The 19,041-nt window shown below is 40.6% G+C and overlaps 1 protein-coding gene across 11 annotated transcripts in view; it reads right to left on the reverse strand.

Moving 5' to 3' along the window:
* Window positions 1-353: 353 nt before the first annotated feature.
* ANK2 (ankyrin 2) overlaps window positions 354-19,041 on the reverse strand; it is a 251,354-nt gene continuing 232,666 nt past the window's right edge. For 5 of the 11 annotated variants that reach the window (XM_040237434.1, XM_040237432.1, XM_040237433.1 and 2 more), the window contains 10 exons: window positions 18,028-18,159; window positions 16,940-17,083; window positions 13,504-13,786; window positions 11,470-11,761; window positions 9,020-9,112; window positions 8,441-8,524; window positions 8,165-8,329; window positions 6,966-7,148; window positions 5,201-5,292; window positions 354-2,611 (listed from right to left, as the gene is read on the reverse strand). In XM_040237434.1, coding sequence (XP_040093368.1) covers window positions 2,428-2,611; window positions 5,201-5,292; window positions 6,966-7,148; window positions 8,165-8,329; window positions 8,441-8,524; window positions 9,020-9,112; window positions 11,470-11,761; window positions 13,504-13,786; window positions 16,940-17,083; window positions 18,028-18,159 — 1,652 coding nt within the window. In that variant the 3' untranslated portion in view covers window positions 354-2,427. The remainder of the gene's footprint in view (window positions 2,612-5,200; window positions 5,293-6,965; window positions 7,149-8,164; window positions 8,330-8,440; window positions 8,525-9,019; window positions 9,113-11,469; window positions 11,762-13,503; window positions 13,787-16,939; window positions 17,084-18,027; window positions 18,160-19,041) is intronic. The other 6 variants (XM_040237440.1, XM_040237438.1, XM_040237439.1 and 3 more) reach the window with 2 other exon arrangements.

The raw sequence follows: 19,041 nt of genomic DNA on the forward strand, positions 1-19,041 counted from the left end.
CAAAGGCAGAAGGCGTTCTCTGAGCACCATGACCGCACAGAAGTGAATCATGACCCCTCTTCTCATCTCTTCCAGGCCCCCAAATTCCCATTTCTCATTTACTCGTGATCCCAAAACTAAAAATAAATCAGTTTTTCTCCTTTTGCATAACAATAAAAATTCTTTCAGGACAGAATACAGTCTGTTTTTCCTAGTGCTTAACAGCACTGGGCATGAAGAATATTCAGTTCCCAAACAAGAACAAAAGCAAATTGTGTCTTCCTTCAGGCTTCACATCTATTTCATCTCTTTAATATTAATCTGTAACCTCCTGGAATCAAAGGAGAGTAATAACGAACAACAAATCACTGTTGCCACATTTAACACTTGTACATTTTATTTAATTAAATCAGCCATTGTACACATTGCAGCTATGTATTGTTAGTGTTGTATTTTTTCCGTTAACTAATACATGCCCTCAAAGATATATTCAATTAGTGTTATCACCATGGGAACAAGATGCTGATTCATCAACTGAAAATTCACTTCTTCTCACAGTATTCAAGTTTTTCGATTACACAGCAAAAATCAAAACCAAAAAAAAAAAAAAAAAAAAGGTGAATAACCATTATGTTGTTACACAGACATTATCTGCACTGCAAATAACACAACAGAAATGCTTTTCTTGAGCTCCAGTGAAGGTTTGGACAAGAAGGCCATGGTGTGCTCAAAAAGTTTCACCACTGGCCTCCCTCATTTTGGCTGCCAAAGAATGCTTTATTTCCTATCCAAAAAGTGCTATCATTTGAGGTTTAGGAGATTTGGCTTGTGGGAAACCTCCCTCCCAGGAAATTTTCTCTCTTGGCAACATTACTTGAAACGATGAAGTACCATTGTTTGTCATCTTTGTTTTTGACATTCGGAACAATGAGTCATTTTCGCACAACAGGAAAAGACCAGATAGAATTGGAAAATGTTCAATCCCTGGAGGATAGACTCTAGTTTTTAAAATTTTTAAATTTCATCTTCATTGAATATACTTTTCTTTAACAAATAACTGAGTCAAAATGTATACTGTTTATATGAATATATTTGTGAATATATATATGTTAAAATGCTACACAGCTTCAACCACTAGAGGAATGAGGAGCAGGGCATGGAAATCACTCAGATGATTAAAGTCCCTTCTTTGAAACAGACAGACAGGAACGTGCACAAATGCACTTCAGAGTTTCCAAGGGAGTTCGGATTTCAAATAAATAAACTAAAAATTTTAAACCCAAACCAAAATTTTCAGGATTTCTCAATCTCGTCTGCAAGCTAAAAAACAGACCTAGCAGAAAAGTGAAAAGTGCTTGCTGAGGGTAAAAAGAATGAAAACCATCGATGTGATTAGAAGTGGGGTTTGTGGTTTGATTCTTAAATGCTACATGCAGGTATTAGAGAAGATATAAACCTGGAGAGGAAAAAAAAAAAAAAGAAGAAACCACTTCAACATGGTGAAGGAGTTCAACCATTTGTGTTGGGCAAATCTTGTTTCTGATGAATTATCTACAGTGCAGTGGCCAGGAGAAAGTACCACCAATAAGACAGCATGGTTTGCTAAAGCAGCAATGAAAACTGGAAAACTACAGTAGTTATAGCTTTTTAAAATACCCTGCCAACATGTCCCAAATCTAAAGGACCTGAAGATGCTAGACAGCTGTGGGATGCTGCTGCTGGCTACTGAACACCTCACTGCTTCATGTCATTGCCTCGGCTCCCCGCCTCCCCACCCTCGATGACGGCTGGAGAGTCATAAATCGTGGCTGGCCAGCACCAGCAATAAGTGCTTAGTTAGGACAGTTCTTCAAGGTTATGAACCCATCTTTAACTAGGAGCCAGGGCTACTCTGGAAATTCTAAGGACATGGTAGGTCTGAAGTGCTTCGATTGTGTTAGCAATATCTTAATGAACCATGGTTCAGCAATTCCTCTAGAGGCCTTTTACTCCGTGATGCCCAGTGTAGTCATGATAGGCAGTGGTTTTAATTTTAATACAGTGTTCATCTGAGCATTAGCTATATACATCGTACACGGGTATCTCTTGGAAGGATTCCTATGTGTCATCATTTGAAGAGGTCTGCAGGTGAAGTTCTCCCATTGAATGGGTTTTCATGGAGCTTGTGCAGAAGCCAAGAAGAACAATGGAGGTGGCCAGGTCCCAGGTCAGCACAGACACAACAGAGTAGTGGATACAGCATCCAGAGTGAGGGATGCTATCTTTGGTCACAAATTAGCTTACAGTTAAAGAGGATGGGGGAAAACTCAAACCAAATGCCGCATGTTTCCTAAAAGTGAAATGTCAGGGTATCCCATTAATCAGGCCAGTGAGGTCACTCCTCTAATGAAACGGGACGTTGCATATTGAGTGAAGGTGTGGTTTCTGGTGTGAGAATTGGGCAGCCCCTCACTGGGCCTCTTGCTTCGAGTCCTCCTTGCAGAAATGCCGGAGGAGTTGCTGGAGGTCGTGCTGGAGGTCATCCTGGTCTAGGGCTTCTGGGACATCCTCCAGGTGCTCCAAGTAAATGCGTTTTCCCTGCTGGTCCTTCACCACAGCCCTCTTCTGGGTTCTAGCTTTACTCATTGTTGTCCTGGAGGAAAGCAGACAAGAGAATGTTACATTCTTTCTTTACTGCTAAAGGCAGCCACTACCTGGTATGAGGGGACCCAAGACACGAAGGCAGTACTTATTGTCGACGCCTCTGTACTGGGCGGTTACCAACTACGCCATCCCTGCACTTCTTTCTTTTAAACACGGCTCTCCTATTTAAATGACTCATGAGATTTCTAAAAAGTATTCTGGAACAAGGAGTATTTTTTTTTTAACTTTAAGAAATATTTCAAATAAATTAAATGGTGCTTTCATATGATTCTCTTAAGAACTAACCGTACAATCACGCCTGTTTTGATTAGGGCACTGCTTCATCTCGATGTACGATTATATTGGTATGATTATTTTCCTGCATCCTTGCTGCAAAGTGATCACACTGTGATTTGCTCCCTCTCTACTTGTAAATACAATTTTTCATTCCACAAATAAGTGGTGAACATGTCTTATGGACCAGGTACTATTATCATAATAGCAAGTAAGGAAACTGGATCTCAGAGAATTTAAGCAATGCTCCAAATAAAAAAATAGCTCAGCTACTAGACAGCAGGGCCCAAAATCAAAGATTTCAGGATTTGAATCTATAACCATGAGGCCATAGAGACCAACTTTATACCAGCATTGGAAGTATCAGTTTTTGAAGCTTTACCCAGTATTTTCCTTATAGATTCCTAGTGTTAAGAAGCTGAGGGTTCTGCCCACGGGCTGCACTTAAGCATTATTCTTCCTTCTGACATCTCTACACATCTGTCAAGAACACCTTGATTTTTTAAATGGCTGACTTCAGTCAAAACACTTTCGGCTTACCTTTGGACATCTTGTCTCCTTCCTTCTCTTGTGTTCTCTTATCACCCCTTTCCTCTGAGTCTACCTGAATTACTTTGTATCTGAAAGCAAACTTTCATTTGTTCCTTTTGAGTAAAACGTCAAATTTGGTGCCAGTGGTTGAAATCAGATTGTTTTATAACTATTCAGCATCCATATATATATTTTTTCGCCCGAAATGCAAATTTCTGGCTATTACCACCAAGATCTAGCATAAACCTTTAGGGCGCTGGCGTTGGGGGTTAAGCTTCTATCAGAGGACACTGCTTGGTGTCTTGTGTCCACATACGTCAATCACTGTGTTTATGAATACACTTACATATACAACTCAAACAGTGGGATGAACTGTATGCCTATCAGGGGAGCAGTGGGTATGATCAAATGTCTTCAGCAACATGTAAGATAAAGTGTTGTGGATCACAAATAGACTTCCATGAACTAAGTAGCTGTGGGACTGGACTGAGATGTCTATATTCCCGGCTTTAAATTCACCAGCTGTCACTGACAGTTTTGGATGAACTGGTCTCAATCTAATTCCATCTTAAGATCTCATGATGCTAGGGTATGTGTGGTTTATGTGGTCCCATATGAATAACTGAGTAAAAAGACGTAAAAGTTCAGAGTATAAAAAGCACTATATCCTTAATTCATATAGCATTTTTAAAGTTCTGTGAGCAATTACTCTCTCTTAAATTCCTAGCTGGGGGCTGTTTTTCACATGTGGTTGGAGGGTGGAATTGTGACAGAACCTTTAATTTCACTGCTCTAATTATTATGTTCTATACAGGCTAAAAATAGCCTTGTAGAGTACTATAAATGACAATCTTTCTTTTCTTTTCACTGAAATGAAAAGCACAGCAGTAACTTCAATTTCCACTGTGTCTTCAATGAGAAGCTGAGAACATTTTGTTAATACACACAGCATTGCTAGAAGTCCAGAAAGAAGTGAGGTTAACAGTGCCCAAGTTTACACATCGAACAGGCGATGGGAATGAGGGTAGACCAGAAAGCCTCAGAGTGAATCCTTGTTCATATGCACAGATATGAGCTGCTTACTGCTTTTATAATACTTTCTGAATTTATTACAGCCCCCAGTTTCAGCCTCACTAGGTACATTCAGCTTCATGGGTATCAAATTCATGCTCATGTTTTTTGCCACTTACATGCAGGATCATGAAACAGCTTGTTAAAGACAAAAACCCATCAAAGGAATGATTTACTAAGATTGAGCTGAAGGCAGCTAGATTAATTTGTGAGCAATTTAATTGGATTCCTCTTACTCTGTTCTACAATGGAATATCCCAGATGGTTGGCCCAGCGAAACTGGTGACTTGCTGAAATCTAGGAAGGGACTGTCTAACAGTCATCTATTATCATGTCTTAGTGTTACTTAAAAATTTTTTTATTTGTTCATTTATTTATGGCTGTGCTGGGTCTTCATTTCCATGGTATGTGGGATCTTCCTGGACCAGGGATTGAACCCAGGTCTCCTGCATTGGCAAGCGGATTCTTCACCACTGAGCCACCAGGGAAGCACCTGAGTATTACTTTTAAAGCATCAGGAGAACACTTTAGGAATGACACAGAGACAGATGTGTCACTTGACGGAAGTCTTAAAATGCAGGGTGAGTCTGTAGCTCCCAAAGGGTTTTAGGGTAGATGTGCGGACTCTATTTATCTTTTCTTAAAATTAGAAAACTTTTAAAAAGTGTTAGTTGGCAAAGCATCACCCCATGCTAACCCAAACCTTCTAATTATTGATCCATCCTCTTTCAGGACTTCGTTCTCTACTAAACTGGGGGAGTAGACTTTCATGTGGCTACCTGTGTAACTCAAAGCCTGAAATAAGGAAAAAACAGAACAAGACAAAGTCCATCATAAACCATAGACTTGAACTTAATCTACCACTCTGCTTAATGGATAGTCAATATAAAAATACATGCTTGAAAGGATAAAGAAAAGCAATTCTTAGGAGCAGATCTAAGGATCAGGTTTTATTTAACAGGTCTGTAAAATTTCTTCCATTCATGAAGGAGACTTGTTCAACTACTTTACAGTTGTCCCTGCCTATACTGGTTGATTTCTAACTTCCTCCTTGCCTCACCCTGCTCCTTTCTACAATGCAGACTTTAATGACAAATACAATCAATAATGACCAGAGGCAAAAACAAGCAACAAACAAATAAAGCCCAAAGTGTATAACTCAGGTGATTCTTCTTTTGATAGTTCAAGGTCACCAGTTGTCAAAATGTGAAGAACTAAAAGTATTATAAATAAAGTATGCTCTTAATATCCTAATGCATTCATATATAATCTCAATGCATACTGTGGGTATAAAAGAGGGCATACACATAACATTTTGGAGAAGGCAATGGAACCCCACTCCAGTACTCTTGCCTGGAAAATCCCATGGACAGAGGAGCCTGGTAGGCTGCAGTCCATGGGGTCGCTAAGAGTCAGACACGACTGAGCGACTTCACTTTGACTTTTCACTTTCATGCATTGGAGAAGGAACTGGCAACCCACTACAGTGTTCTTGCCTGGAGAATCCCCGGGATGGGACAGCCTGGTGGGCTGCCATCTATGGGGTCGCACAGGGTCGGATACGACTGAAGTGACCTAGCAGCAGCAGCAGCAACACATAACATTTAACTTCAAAATGTTTCAATAGCAAAGAATGTTTCATAGATGTGTTTTGCACATACCCACCAGCCCTTAGCTGAATCTTTGGGACCAAATGTGTTTCAAATTTCAGGTTTTTGGATTTTAGAAAGGTAATATGAGGTATACACGGTATATTCTAATATCTCAGCTGGGTTAGGGACAGCATCCTGAAATCACATCTATTAATATATCAATAGCAAAACACAAACATTCATTCTTTTGGAATAAAAAAGACTCCAAGTCATTACAATTCCTTGTCAGTTCACACTAAGATTTTCTGCCAAACCAGCTTGTTACTATCTTAAAAAATTTGTTTTGGTTTTCAAAATTTGAGGAGTTTTTGTATTGTAGTAAGTGTTTATGGATATCACTGTGGACCCATTTTGTAATTATTGAAAATCAGAACTTAAATGATAAATGCTTGATTTATTTATGGTTATGAAAGATATCTGAATCTTCTTTAATGCTTATCATTGGAAATATCTGAGAATATCCATTAGCAAAAATAAGGGGCAATATCTAATTCTTTCCCTTACTAATTGGAAGTACAAGTCAGTTCTGAGACTTTTAGGCAAGAGGTACCATCATGCCCCCACTTTGGAGATTCTGATCCAGAATGAGCTGAAGTGGATCCTGGTCTTATGGATTTTTAAAAACTCTTCAGGTGGCTCAAAAGAACACAAGTTGAGGAAAGTTATTTCACTATACACATTATTCAAATAGGAATTCTATGCTCTTGAATTATTCTGCATCCTTCCATGAATACAGGTATGGAATGACACAATGATAAATCATTTTCTTCTCAGACACAAAGCACACATAAAGACAAGGTGATGATGCTTCTATACCTCTTCAAAGTCATCTTTGGCTGAAGGAAGATCAGTGGCTAAACTAGAATCCCCCAGATGTTTCTCCATCCTCTCTCCATGGACCACAGTTGTCTTAACAACTTTGCTGACTCTACGGCCTTCCACTGGTTCAGCCTGAAATTGTGAGGTACTGGACAAAATGCTGGGCTCAGACAAAGTCACCTGATGAATGAAGGACACACAATACACAGTTTCTGATGACCAAAATGTAACAAGGATGAATTTTTCCAGGCCAAAACCCACATACTACAATGGTGTATCTTAAAAACAGCATTTTGTCCACAAGAAGCAGAGAAAAACTACAATCAGTTGGTAACATCTATGTATGACTATGATTATATAGACACAGCACCAAATCAGCTGCTTAATTCATTGCTTGAACAGAGGTTGATCAGGAAGTTTCATGACTGAGGAAGTCAGTTTCATGGCTGCTAAGCGCAATGCAGACACAGTGCCCTGCAGATGAACTCTCTTTTCCCAAGTGTAAATGGGTTGTTCTGACATTACGAAGACAAAATTAACCACCAAAGAAGGAACTTAGAGAGACACGAGCAACTGAAAATGTAGATTTTTAGAGAACCTCGTGTGTATAATAATAAAATTTTGAGGATGTGAATGGATGCAAGATGGTGAGAATGTCCCAAACTACATGTCAAAGAGAGTAAATACGCTTCTGAAAGAGGGAAGTAAAACAGGAAGAAATGCAACTACAAATCAAGGGAGTTTCTGGATCCTGGTTTCAGTGACTGAAATAAAGAAGTTTAGAAATCCAATATTTATCAAAGGTGGCCTAGAGAAGGCTGCAGTGACTGACTGGGCACAGCACCACAGTGCATTTGCACAAGTTTTTTTTCAGAATCTACCACTTGCCAGCTAATAGGATTGCTGTCTTTTAAATTTTGACTTTTGGATGTCTGCTGCTGTCAACTGAATTAGTGCGAGAGTGGAAACGAAAAGGACCAAAGACAATGAGTACAGTGGTTACAAATCTCCCTCGTGGTTATTTAAAATTTTTCCAAATCACAAAGACAAAAAAAAAAATCAATGCGTAACTAAACACAGACTGCCTTATAAAGGGGAGAAGTGAGGCCAACAGGATTAAACTATCTCGTTCATCTCTTGTGAGCTCTATTTTACACCTCTCCATGAAGTCAGTTCTGGAGACGTTATGGGCTCACCTCTGACTGCTCGGTGTCACTCTTCAATACAATGCGTTTTATGACTTTGGAATAGCCATCCCCTTCTTCAACGCTGATAGAATCCTGTGGTGTTCCCTGCATGGTAATCTCTTCTTTCTCTGTGCCATCAGAGGAGATGAACCGCCTAATGATTTTCCTAGTAACCTAGAAGACATTTTATTCATGTAACTTGTTTTTAAGCGACAGTGCCAGGGTACTGATACACGTTTAGACAGAAAACTTGAATCAATCATGTTAAGATACTTAAGATAATACCTTCTTTACCACGGTGTGTCCATGCTCATCAATGTATTCTTCTTCTGTGACTGTTTCCGGGGGTATGTCAGGCATATCATCTCCCTACACAGTTGAGAGAGAAGGGTCACTTCTGTGTTTGACATCAGTGCTGAAGAACTATTCCCAAGTGCTTATAGTGCAAGGAACATTAGAAAATTAAAGGAGCTTTGAGAAGCATTGCTGAGATGCCAAATCCTGTCAAGTAGTAAGTTTAAAAAAAAAAAAAAAGGTGGGTAATAACATGCTAGAAAATCTGACCAAAGTTAGCTCAAACTTAAAAAACAAACAAACAAACAAAAATAGACCAGCCAGAGGTGAGGTGGGTGGAGCTGGAGATGCTAAATCTTGCTCTTGCTGTTCGTTCTCTCAGAGGGAGGCTGTGGATATCATTACTGCTGCATTTCTTTACAAACAGAACTTAGGAGGGTTAAGGATCTGCTTTCTGAAGGCCATGCACTACCTAAGGAGCATGCCAAGCCTTCCACTCCAGGTTGGTCACTCTCAAAGGTTTATGGGGACAGAAGTGTCCTGGACGTGCAGTAACGGAACAACTGGTACCTGAATAATCACTCGTCGGCGGACAACCCTGGTTGTTACCATCGCCTCCTCATCTGAGCTGGCCTCCAGCTCACCTAATTCCTCTGTTAGCTCCTGGTGGAAGCATGGAAGCAGGGTTTCTGTTTATCATGCTAAGGAATGTCTCTTCACTACAGGTTTCTGTTTTAGCTCACACTGGTTTCTACAAGTTCTATTCGTGAAGGCTTCGGTGGAAAAGCCAGGAGGGGTGAAAAAGGCACCTGCTCAGCTCACACTTCAGCGAGAATATAGCCTTTTGTTTACTGAATTTAAAAAAAAAAATCTGAAATTCTGAGAGTGGCCTGAGCACCCATCTGTCAAAGTACATCAGAAGAAAGAAGCAACTTGCCCACTCTTCTTGGACTTCAACTCCTGATGCAGGCACAGATCACAGGCAGCTCAAAAAACACCTGTGAGCTGTTGATTCTTGGGCTCAGGCTTGGAATGACCCACCAAAGGCACAGAAATAGCCTATGCTTGTAGAAGAACTTTCTGCAGGAAGCCAAAATTTCCTGTAGCTATTATCTGGCCAGTAGTGAGTTTCCCTGCCATCAAGGAAGACAGGATATGAATAGTATTAGACTCTGTGTGCAGAGGAGCTGAGGTGCAGAGGCCAATCCAATTTTATGGGTCTGGCCCAAAGCCAGAGCTGGAGCTGAGATCATAACTTTAGATGAAAACATATCTCTTGGGAGCCATATATTGACTCATTCTTTCCTAATGGAATGCTATTTTAAAAAATTCTATTGAAAAATAGAAAAGATTACTCAACTAAATTTTGTCAACATACTTTAAAATTTCACTTATATTTCCATATTCTTTCATGCTGCAGCAAAACATGTAAATTCCAAGCCAAATTATACTTTAAGTACACTTAGGAATCTGCTGCCTAGAAATATGGTCAGTAAGAAAAGTGACTGAACTTGGACTCTTAAGTGAGGGTCATGAGATGAAAAGGGTCAAAACAGGAAGCTTAAGAGAAGGAATTAGAAATTCATCAATAATAAGTAGAATAGCCCCATATAAATAATGTGGAATATAGGGCAATTTATCAAAATTCACTCATATGCATAGGACAGATTTAATATATGAATTATCCAGATAATTTTTCAAGTGTACAGTTCAGTTAGCCTATAGATTCTTAGACTAAAATTGGCAAATTTTAAGTTCAGACAGCATCTATGAAACATTTTTACTAGAAATTCATTTAAGCCAAGAACTTGAGAGATGAATAAAGGCTGTACAAAGGCAAACTTGGAATAAGCATCCATTCATGGGATGAATTCATTATTTAAAATAGCTGCCAAAATTTGGAGCAGTTCTTATCTGCCTGGATCTCCCCTAATTTTAAACTATGATTTTAGATAAATCTTGCCAGCAGACATCACACTCAGAGTGAACAAAAACAAATGTAGACGTTAAGCCCAAAGATATTTTCCCTCCAGAGTCTTAATTCTTTTATAAAACATTCTTTCCTAAAAGATGTACATGCATGCTTTAAAAACACTCTGACATATAAAATGTTTTTAAATCCAGAAAAGGAAAAATATATCTAATTTAATTTATATTAAGTTTAATTCAAAAGATGTTCACACTTGTGTGTGTGTGTATGTGTGTGACTCTTTCAGGGAGCCACTGAAAATGCCGGTTCTTGTCCTTTCCCCTCCCTGGGTTCATTCTGATCCAGGAGTTCTGAGGAGGGAGCGATATGAACCATTCAGACCGTGTTCTGAGAATAAATGGTTCAACTCAGTTTCTTAAGATGGTCTCCACCTCTCTTCACAATATCAAAACCTCACTTAAAAACAAAGAAAAGACAGTGACGCGTCCTCATGCTGCTATTGGTTTTCTGACTTGGAACCAGCCACCAACGTAGGTGTAATGTCCTTTTTCTGGGTCATTCTTAAAATAAATAGGAGCTCTCACTTGGAAGTAATACTTCCTCTAATGAGAAACATTTGCTTTGGGAGGTAAACCCCACTCAGTACCCACAGTTGGTGTGCTGTTATCACCTGACCGCACAGACAGACTTGCCAAGAGGGCAGATTCCAGCACTCTCCCAAGGCTGGCCAGCTTACCTGATGCTCGGTAAATTCCCCTCACTAGTCGTCTTTATTTGTAAGATAACTAATTCTGAAAGGTAATATCAGGTATGTTATTTCACCCCAATGCTCATTTTTCATAGCAAAAGGGTTTCCAACCATAAAACTGGGGCTGATGGTCAAAGAGCTAGAATTAGAACCACGTAGTACTCTTTTTCTAGATTCACGGGTTCTCAGGTTTTAAAAGGGATTGGCGGGCTTCCCATGGCCCAGGTTAATTAATTTGGCAAGCTGTTCTGTGAGAAAAACAGGTCACTGGAGAAATGGACATGGGAGAGGGGTGTGGAGCTTTGTTCCACGTGGGCAAAGAAACAGAGGGGTAGATTTTACCTTTTGAAAAGCAGCATCTTCATCAAGCTTCTCAAAGGCCTGAGGCTGGTCCTCGGCCGACTCCACGATCACGAGGCTGGTTTTCCGAGGTGAACTCTCCTCCCTGCTTTCGGGGGGCTCCTCAGGTTCCTGCACAACTGGAGAGCCTCCCCGCTCACTCGATGTTGGGGTTTGGAGATACAGCCTCTCCTCCTCGGGAGGGGTGACAATTTCCTCGGGTGTCTTGGCGGGGGAGCCCGATGTTCCTGTGGCCTTCTGAGTCTCTGACATTTCTGTCCCTGGGGTTGTCACGCTGAAATGGAAAAGCCCCAGTATACCATGAGAACACAGGCATTTGTGCTCCCACTGAAGGAAGGGAAGATGAAATCTGTCTTCATAGTCCATGGAAGTATAAATATGTTTTCTAAATTTGGCCAAGAAATGAACTGTGAACAAATATTGTATGTAAAATATAGTTATAGCATATTGATGTAGCATTGAGTGGGAAAGATGCATTTTAAAAAGGTAAAAATTATTCTCAAATGTATTACCAGTTCCTAATCTCTACAAAGTAGGGTAATAAATGAGATATTAATAAATAAATAATTTCATCTTTCTTTGATAACTCAAGGTAATATTGATGATCTGAGGAGGTTTATATAAGAAAGATCCATGGACTATAAGGCTTCTGAAGCAAGACCAAAATTTGGCAAAAATTTTAAAAAGCAATATATAAATCCCATGCTAAATATAGTTACCATAATCATAAATAGAGGGAGATTCTTGTTATATCTCTGGAAAATCGTTACTACTTGATAAGATCTTTTGGTATTGAAACTTTTTCTATTGATATAGTTTAAGTAATGCAATGTTTATAATTGCAATTTCTTTTTTAAAAAATTATTTGGTTACACCAGGTCTTAGTTGATCTAGTTTCCTGACCAGAGATTGGGAGCATGGAGTCTTAGCCACTAGACTACCAGGGATGTTCCTATCATCTCAATTTCTAAAAGAAAAAAAAATGTTCCCCTACTTTATTATAATTTTCTGTCACTCAATAGATGTTAAATGCCCCGAGTGCTTTTCTGATAGTCCCTCTTTGCTTCCCATCTTTTCCTTCTTCCTTCTGTCTTTTCCTGACCTCTCCTTTATGCTCTCCCCTACAATCTAAAGGCGGGTGGGTGAGAAGGCGGTGCTCTGTGGAAGGCAAGGTCATCTTAATGCCCATTTTACCCTCTTCTCCAAATCCAGTGATTTCAGCATAAAGCTCACTCAACGACAAAGAACCTCCTGACACACTATTCTCACATTTCAGGGCGGGGACATGCTTGCCTTTCTCATGATCTGGTTGGTTTTCTAGACAAGTGTCATTTAAGAAACTTTCTCTTGCTTTTGCTTTTGCTTCCAGGAAGCCCAGAGCTTGAGTTCTAAGCTCACTGCACTCTGCAGCTTCCTTTATCCAGAAGCTCTCTAGACGACTTCTCTTCATTCCCATTCCAACCTCTAATGGTCTTTCAATCTGTGTGTGTAATTTGTGTGGCATTTCTATATTTATTGTCAGCCATCTCATAGCTTTGTTGAAATACACATGGTGTCTTCTCCTGCACTGGCCCTGTTCACACTCTGCACCAGTCAGAACACAACCGGCAAGCACACACAGAAGTGAGGTGCAGCAGATACATAAGTCATGACTACACGGTCTACAGCGTCAACAATGCCTTCAGAGACACACCCTTGACCTCTGGCCCTGTGAGGTGAATAAAGTGGATATTATTATCATAATCGATAGATGTGGAAACAGAAACTCAAAGGGCTTAGGCATTCACCCAAGGTCACCGAACTGGAAATTGGTTCAAGCAGACTTGTGCCGTGCAATGCTGTCACACGATGTCTATTAAATATCTTGCTTCTTTTCCTCTAGTTCTGGCATTTGTTATCTGTGGGGTCATTTGAGAACTATCTGAAAACGCTTTACGCTTGGATATGGCTGGCACCCTCGCCACGATGGCTGGCATCTCTGGACTGACCCAACACAGCCTTTCTTTTGGAACTCACAAGTATTCTTGCTGTTCAAGAGATGACTCCTTAGGCAGGTCTTGCATTCTCCCTGAGAAATCCTGTTGAACTTGCTCCTTGTGAGTCTGGGGAAGGAGCTCTGTTGCAGAGCCGTCACCCTCAGTTTTGGGGATGCCATCCTGAAAAGTGGAGTAACCAACAGAAATGTCTTCCTCCGAGACGATGGGAGGGTGGTCAGAGGCCTCGTCCTCTTTAGAAGCAGCATGCTCCTCTTTCTGCTTGTGCTGGGCAGTGCATAGCTCCTCTTGGAGTGCTGAGAACCCTAGAGGGGAGAATGATTCAAAGTAAGTGTTTAATTGAAGCTTAACTACATTAAGTGGGTATTTATTAAGTAACTACTACATGCCACGTCTGTGATAGGTTCATGGTTACAAAGTTGATAGAGGCACCGTGTCTGCTTTCCATCTAACACTGACCATCTAGGGAAGCATAGGCAAGTAAGAAATATGAAAATGCACAGTGACTGGGCCACCAGTGCTAGCTGATGAACTACCAGGGAAGTTCATCAACAGGGTTAAAGAATCAGGAAAGGAAATGCAGAGGGTGGGACATCTTTAGGACCTAAAGATAAGCAGGAATCAACTGCAATAGTCAAGGCATAAACCTACGTAGTAAGAAGACGGTTAATAAGAATGGTAATAAAAATACTACTACTACTAGCTAACACATTCTGAATATTTATACTACACATCAGGTACCATTATGGGCTTCCCAGGTGGTGCTAGTGGTAAAGAACCTGTCTGCCAAAGCAGGAGACATAAGAGACGTGGGTTTGGACCCTGGATCTAGAAGATCCCCTGGAGGAGGGCATGGCATCCCACTCCAGTATTCTTGCTTGGCGAATCCCATGGACAGAGGAGCCTGATGGGCTACAGTCCATAGGGTCGCAAAGAACCAGACACGACTGAAGCGACTTAGCACAGCACAGGAACTATTATAGGTGCTGTGCAAGTATGAACGTGTATTAAACAAACACTCTGAGGTTAGTAGTCTTTTTATGAAAGGTCTCTTAGGCCAGGCCACGGAATTTCATTATATCAAAGGCAATAAGGAGTCACTGAAAAATTTTTTGGCAGAGATGTGACTGACATTCATCTATCTCTCTATTCACTCAACAGATATAATATGTTGAGTTTTATATCTAATAGGTGTTGTTTAGATGCTGGATACATAGTAGTAAACAGGACAGGAAAAGTTTCTAGCCTCACTGAACTTGCATTTCTGCGGATATAGATTTATAATAACTTTTACGGGGCAAGGAAGCCAGGGGAAAAGTAGAGTGAAACGGGGCCAGTATTTCAGATAAACTTGTCAGAAAAGGCTCCTTTCAGGAGCTGATACTTGAGCAGAGGCCTGAATAAAGTGAGAGAAAAAGGTACCTGTTGATCTGAGCAAAGAATACCTCAGAACGGAGGAGACAAAAAGCACCAGAGCCTAGAAGCCTGAGAAGATGGAGACGCTCAGGGAGCAGCCCAGAAGTCAGGTGTCTTGGACTTGGAAAGACGGGGAGGGAAGGGAGACAGGACAAGCTATGAGGCTCCCGCTGACAATAATACATGCTACTGTGTGAGTTTACAGAATGTAAACTGCACAAAGACACTGAGGGAGACTACCCTGTGAAACAGGGGAAGAAAAGAAGAGAGGGTATCATTTTAAGAAGGAGAAGAAGGCATTAATTTTCTGTGTCCAATGTTACAAGCGGGGAAAGGAAGATGAAGACTGAGTTGCTCAGTGCGTTTGGTGATGAGGAGAAACTGGTGAATTTTGCAAGATTCTTTTCTGTTGAGTGGTGATGACCACACATGGCCTGTGTGGATTCTAGAGACAGTTCTATAGAGAACAGGAAGAGAAAAAGCAGAGATGGGAAAGTTAGACTCCTCTTTGAAAGAGACTTCCCATGAAATGGCTGGAGAAACAGAACCGTCATATAGGAGGACATGTTGGGTGAAAGAAGATATTTGCTTTGCTTTGTCTTTTAAAGCTGGGATCTATGAAGTACTCTGTAATGCTCTAGAGCATGTTGTAGGAAGACAGAATGGGTCACGGCAGGAGAGAAGCCCATAGCTGGTAAAGGGGATGAAATCCAGTATGAAAGACGAGATGATGGTTTTAGCAAAGCAAGGCCATGTCATCCAGCAGGGAAGGTAGAGTATAAGCACTGAGATGCACTTAAGTTGGGAGATTTTGTGGTGAATGGATATGGACATTTGTTTATAGTTATTTTTTCTAAGGAATGTGCATTATGGTCAGTTTGGAAAAAATGAAAAGAAGAGAAATACTGGAGGCTTGAAAGAAGAGAAAATGCAAAAATAGTGATGAGTCAGACAGAAGGAGAGTCAGTGAGAATGGAAATGAATGAGGGTAAATTAGGGAAATTTTAATATCAAAAATGAGGTAGGAACAATGGCTGGAGGTCCAGTGGGTTTGAAGGATGACTGTGTAGAAGCAAAAGAAGATGCAAGTATAACACCTCAAGTTAGGACTTGGAAGTAGTACAGTCACTGAGGACTCAGTCTGGGGTGCAGGCATAGAAACGGGTTACTAAGGCAGAGTAAAAGACACAAGCAGCAGAAGTACCACCAAGGAGCTGAAGAAAGGGCACTGGGCGATCACCCATGCCGACAGTTGCTATGGACTATTTGTGTCCATGTGTGCACGCTGAGTCGCTTCAGTCCTGTCCAACTGTGTGACCTCATGAACTGTAGTCCACCCGATTTTCTGGTCATGGGATTCTCTAGGCAAGAATACTAGAGTGGGTTGCCATGCCCTTCTCCAGGGGATCTTCCTGACCTGGGAATCAAACTCGCACCTGCCTGTGTCTTCTGCACTGCAGGCAGATTCTTTACCGACTGAGCCACCTGGGAACATTGGTTGGGTCCCCTTCAAATTCATGTGCTGAAACCCTAGTCCCAGTGTGATGGTATCTGGACAATGTATCCCTAGGAGGGGATTAGGTCATGAGGGGAGAGCCCTCAGGAATATGATTAGTGAGTGCCCTTATAAGAAGAGGTTAGAGAGCTGGCTGTCCTTGATGTGAGGACAGAGCAAGAAGACAGCCCATGAACCACCCTGAAGAGGGCCCTCACCAGACCCTGACTATGCTATCACCCAGACCTGGAACTTGCAGTTTTCAGAACCAAGAGAAATAAATTTCTGCTGTTTAAGCTACCATGGTTTTCTGTTGGAGATCATGGTTTTCTGTTGGAGCAGCCCACGATGACTGAGATGGTGAGGAAATATCAAAGTATGAGCAGTATTCGGGTACCTAAAAGTGGGCAAGGAAGTCTCAGGGTAGTGAGGAGAAGAACGTATGACCGAAGACCATAGGCAACCCTCTGAGAAAGGAAGATGGCGGGTCCCATTGCCTGAATTAACCGTACATAACAGACACTCATACACACACAAGCTGTCTGACCTTCACTATGGTCCAGTGTAATGGTCTGCTCAATCTCTGCATAGCTGTGACCAATGCGCTCCTGGAGAGATTCTGTGCTGGTCTCCATGAGATGCACGATATCCATTCGGTTGATCTTGGTGAGACATTCAATGAGACTGGTATCTGGGATATTCAAGAAAAAACATTGATTACATCAGAGGGTTAGTCTCTTAAACCCTTTCCTTTAGTTGTCTTAGTGAATTTTTTTGTTGATACATTTTAAGTATAGGAAAAAATTTACTAAAAATTTGATATCTGTACCCCAAACGGCCAAAGCCCAACTAAGGATCTTTGTAAGCAAACAAACAAGACAAACACAGAAAATGGGTGACACAGCATGGTAATAAGCCCTAACAGCAGTTAGCAGACAACATGTAGAAGGTCCTGTCAAATGAGAACATCTGATAAAAAACAATTTTTTAGGTAAAAGTATAGCCAAAATACTGCATGGGATATATTTCTACTAGAAAAAGTATTTGTTGACTACCTGAAATTTAAATTTAACTGGGTGCTCTCTATTTTTATTTTCTGGCAATCCTGTCGAGAAAAATGGTAAGAGAAGGAAAGACAGATGTGGCCTGGAAGTCTCTAGGTAATATCTCTTCAAAGAGATATTAAAGGGAATAGCAAATTTAGACCAGCTGAAGGATAAGAAGCAGTTACGGCTACTTCCCATTTTATTTGATGTGGTCAGAATATCCACTTGACGTTTTTCCCCCATTTTAGTTATTTAGGAGTAAAGGAAGCAGGAACTGAATGTAATGTACCATCAATAAAACAATGACTAGTAAAACAAGTGTCTGCTCTCAATATTTAGAAAATTTAAGGATTCCTTAAATAAGATTCCTGTTAGCAACCAGTGCTAGGATCACTTTTCACTACTTAATGCTGTTCACAGAAACACAGTACAAGGAGTTTCATGCAACGTGGTTATTTGAGAAGTGTTATCACTTCTTCTCATTTGCGTATAGCAGCTCTTCAGATTGGTGGCACCCGGCATAAAAGGCGTTGGATAAGGCTTATTGCCACCTCCATCCTGCCGCCTTTTAGTTAGAGCTCCCACCTACCTGTAGCATGTTTCCCATCCCTTTCTAGCCAGTACTTCAACAGTGCATGACTCTGATCCTGGAGGGAGTTCGGGTTCTCAATTCGAATTTGATGAATTTGCTCTTCAGTGAAGTCCAGTTCTCTTGCTAACTCTAGAAGAGAAAATACTTCTTTGTAAACACATTAACTTCAAAGTTTGAGTCGCAACACCTTATCTTGTGATTTTGCAAATGATGTGTTCTTTGTACTGCTGTAACAGTTCCTTGATGTTTTCCTATTAGAAAAGACTTTCATATGCCTTTGTTCTTCTAGCACTAATTCCAGGTATTTTCCTTACAACTGGGTTTAGAATTGATCTCTGTCACAGTGGAAAAAGTGAGTTTGACACAATGATTAAAAAATATGTAAATTCAGGCCCATTTAATTCCAAAATTGAGAAGAGACCATTAATACTGGCTTATACTCTTAACCAAGATAATGGAAAATAAATGAGTGAAAACAGAAGAGACCACGTCTCACTTTTAATCATAATTAGGTAATTTTCAAATACTATAAATCCTGTTTCTGAGTACTTGGATAAATATTGGTTGAAGCTGTATTATGGTGGTTGGATAAACTCTTTTCTATAACATTATGTCATATGAATAAAAGGTCTGGGAAGCATTAACTGACCTAGGGAAGAAGCCACAAAGTTCTTATTTAAAGTCTATACCATTAACATTCTGCATGGATGCTAACGTATTCAGGGGTGTGTGTGTGTGTAAATGAGGTGTCCTCTTTAGAGGGTAATTTGCCAATATCTTTCTAAATTAAAAATATACATATCCTTACCCAGCAATTTTCCTTTTAGGGGTATGCCCTACAGTGCGTGCGTGCTCAGTTGTGTCTGACTCTATGCGACCCCATGGACTGTAGCCCGCCAGGCTCCTCTATCCATGGAGTTCTGCAGGTAGAATACTGGAGTGGGTTGCCACTTCTTTTTCCAGAGGATCTTCCTGACCCAGGGATCAAACCCACACTGCTTGCATCTCCTG

Source organism: Oryx dammah, unplaced genomic scaffold, assembly GCF_014754425.2.
Source record: "Oryx dammah isolate SB20612 unplaced genomic scaffold, SCBI_Odam_1.1 HiC_scaffold_3, whole genome shotgun sequence".
In the NCBI taxonomy this organism is placed as follows: Eukaryota; Metazoa; Chordata; class Mammalia; order Artiodactyla; family Bovidae; genus Oryx; species Oryx dammah.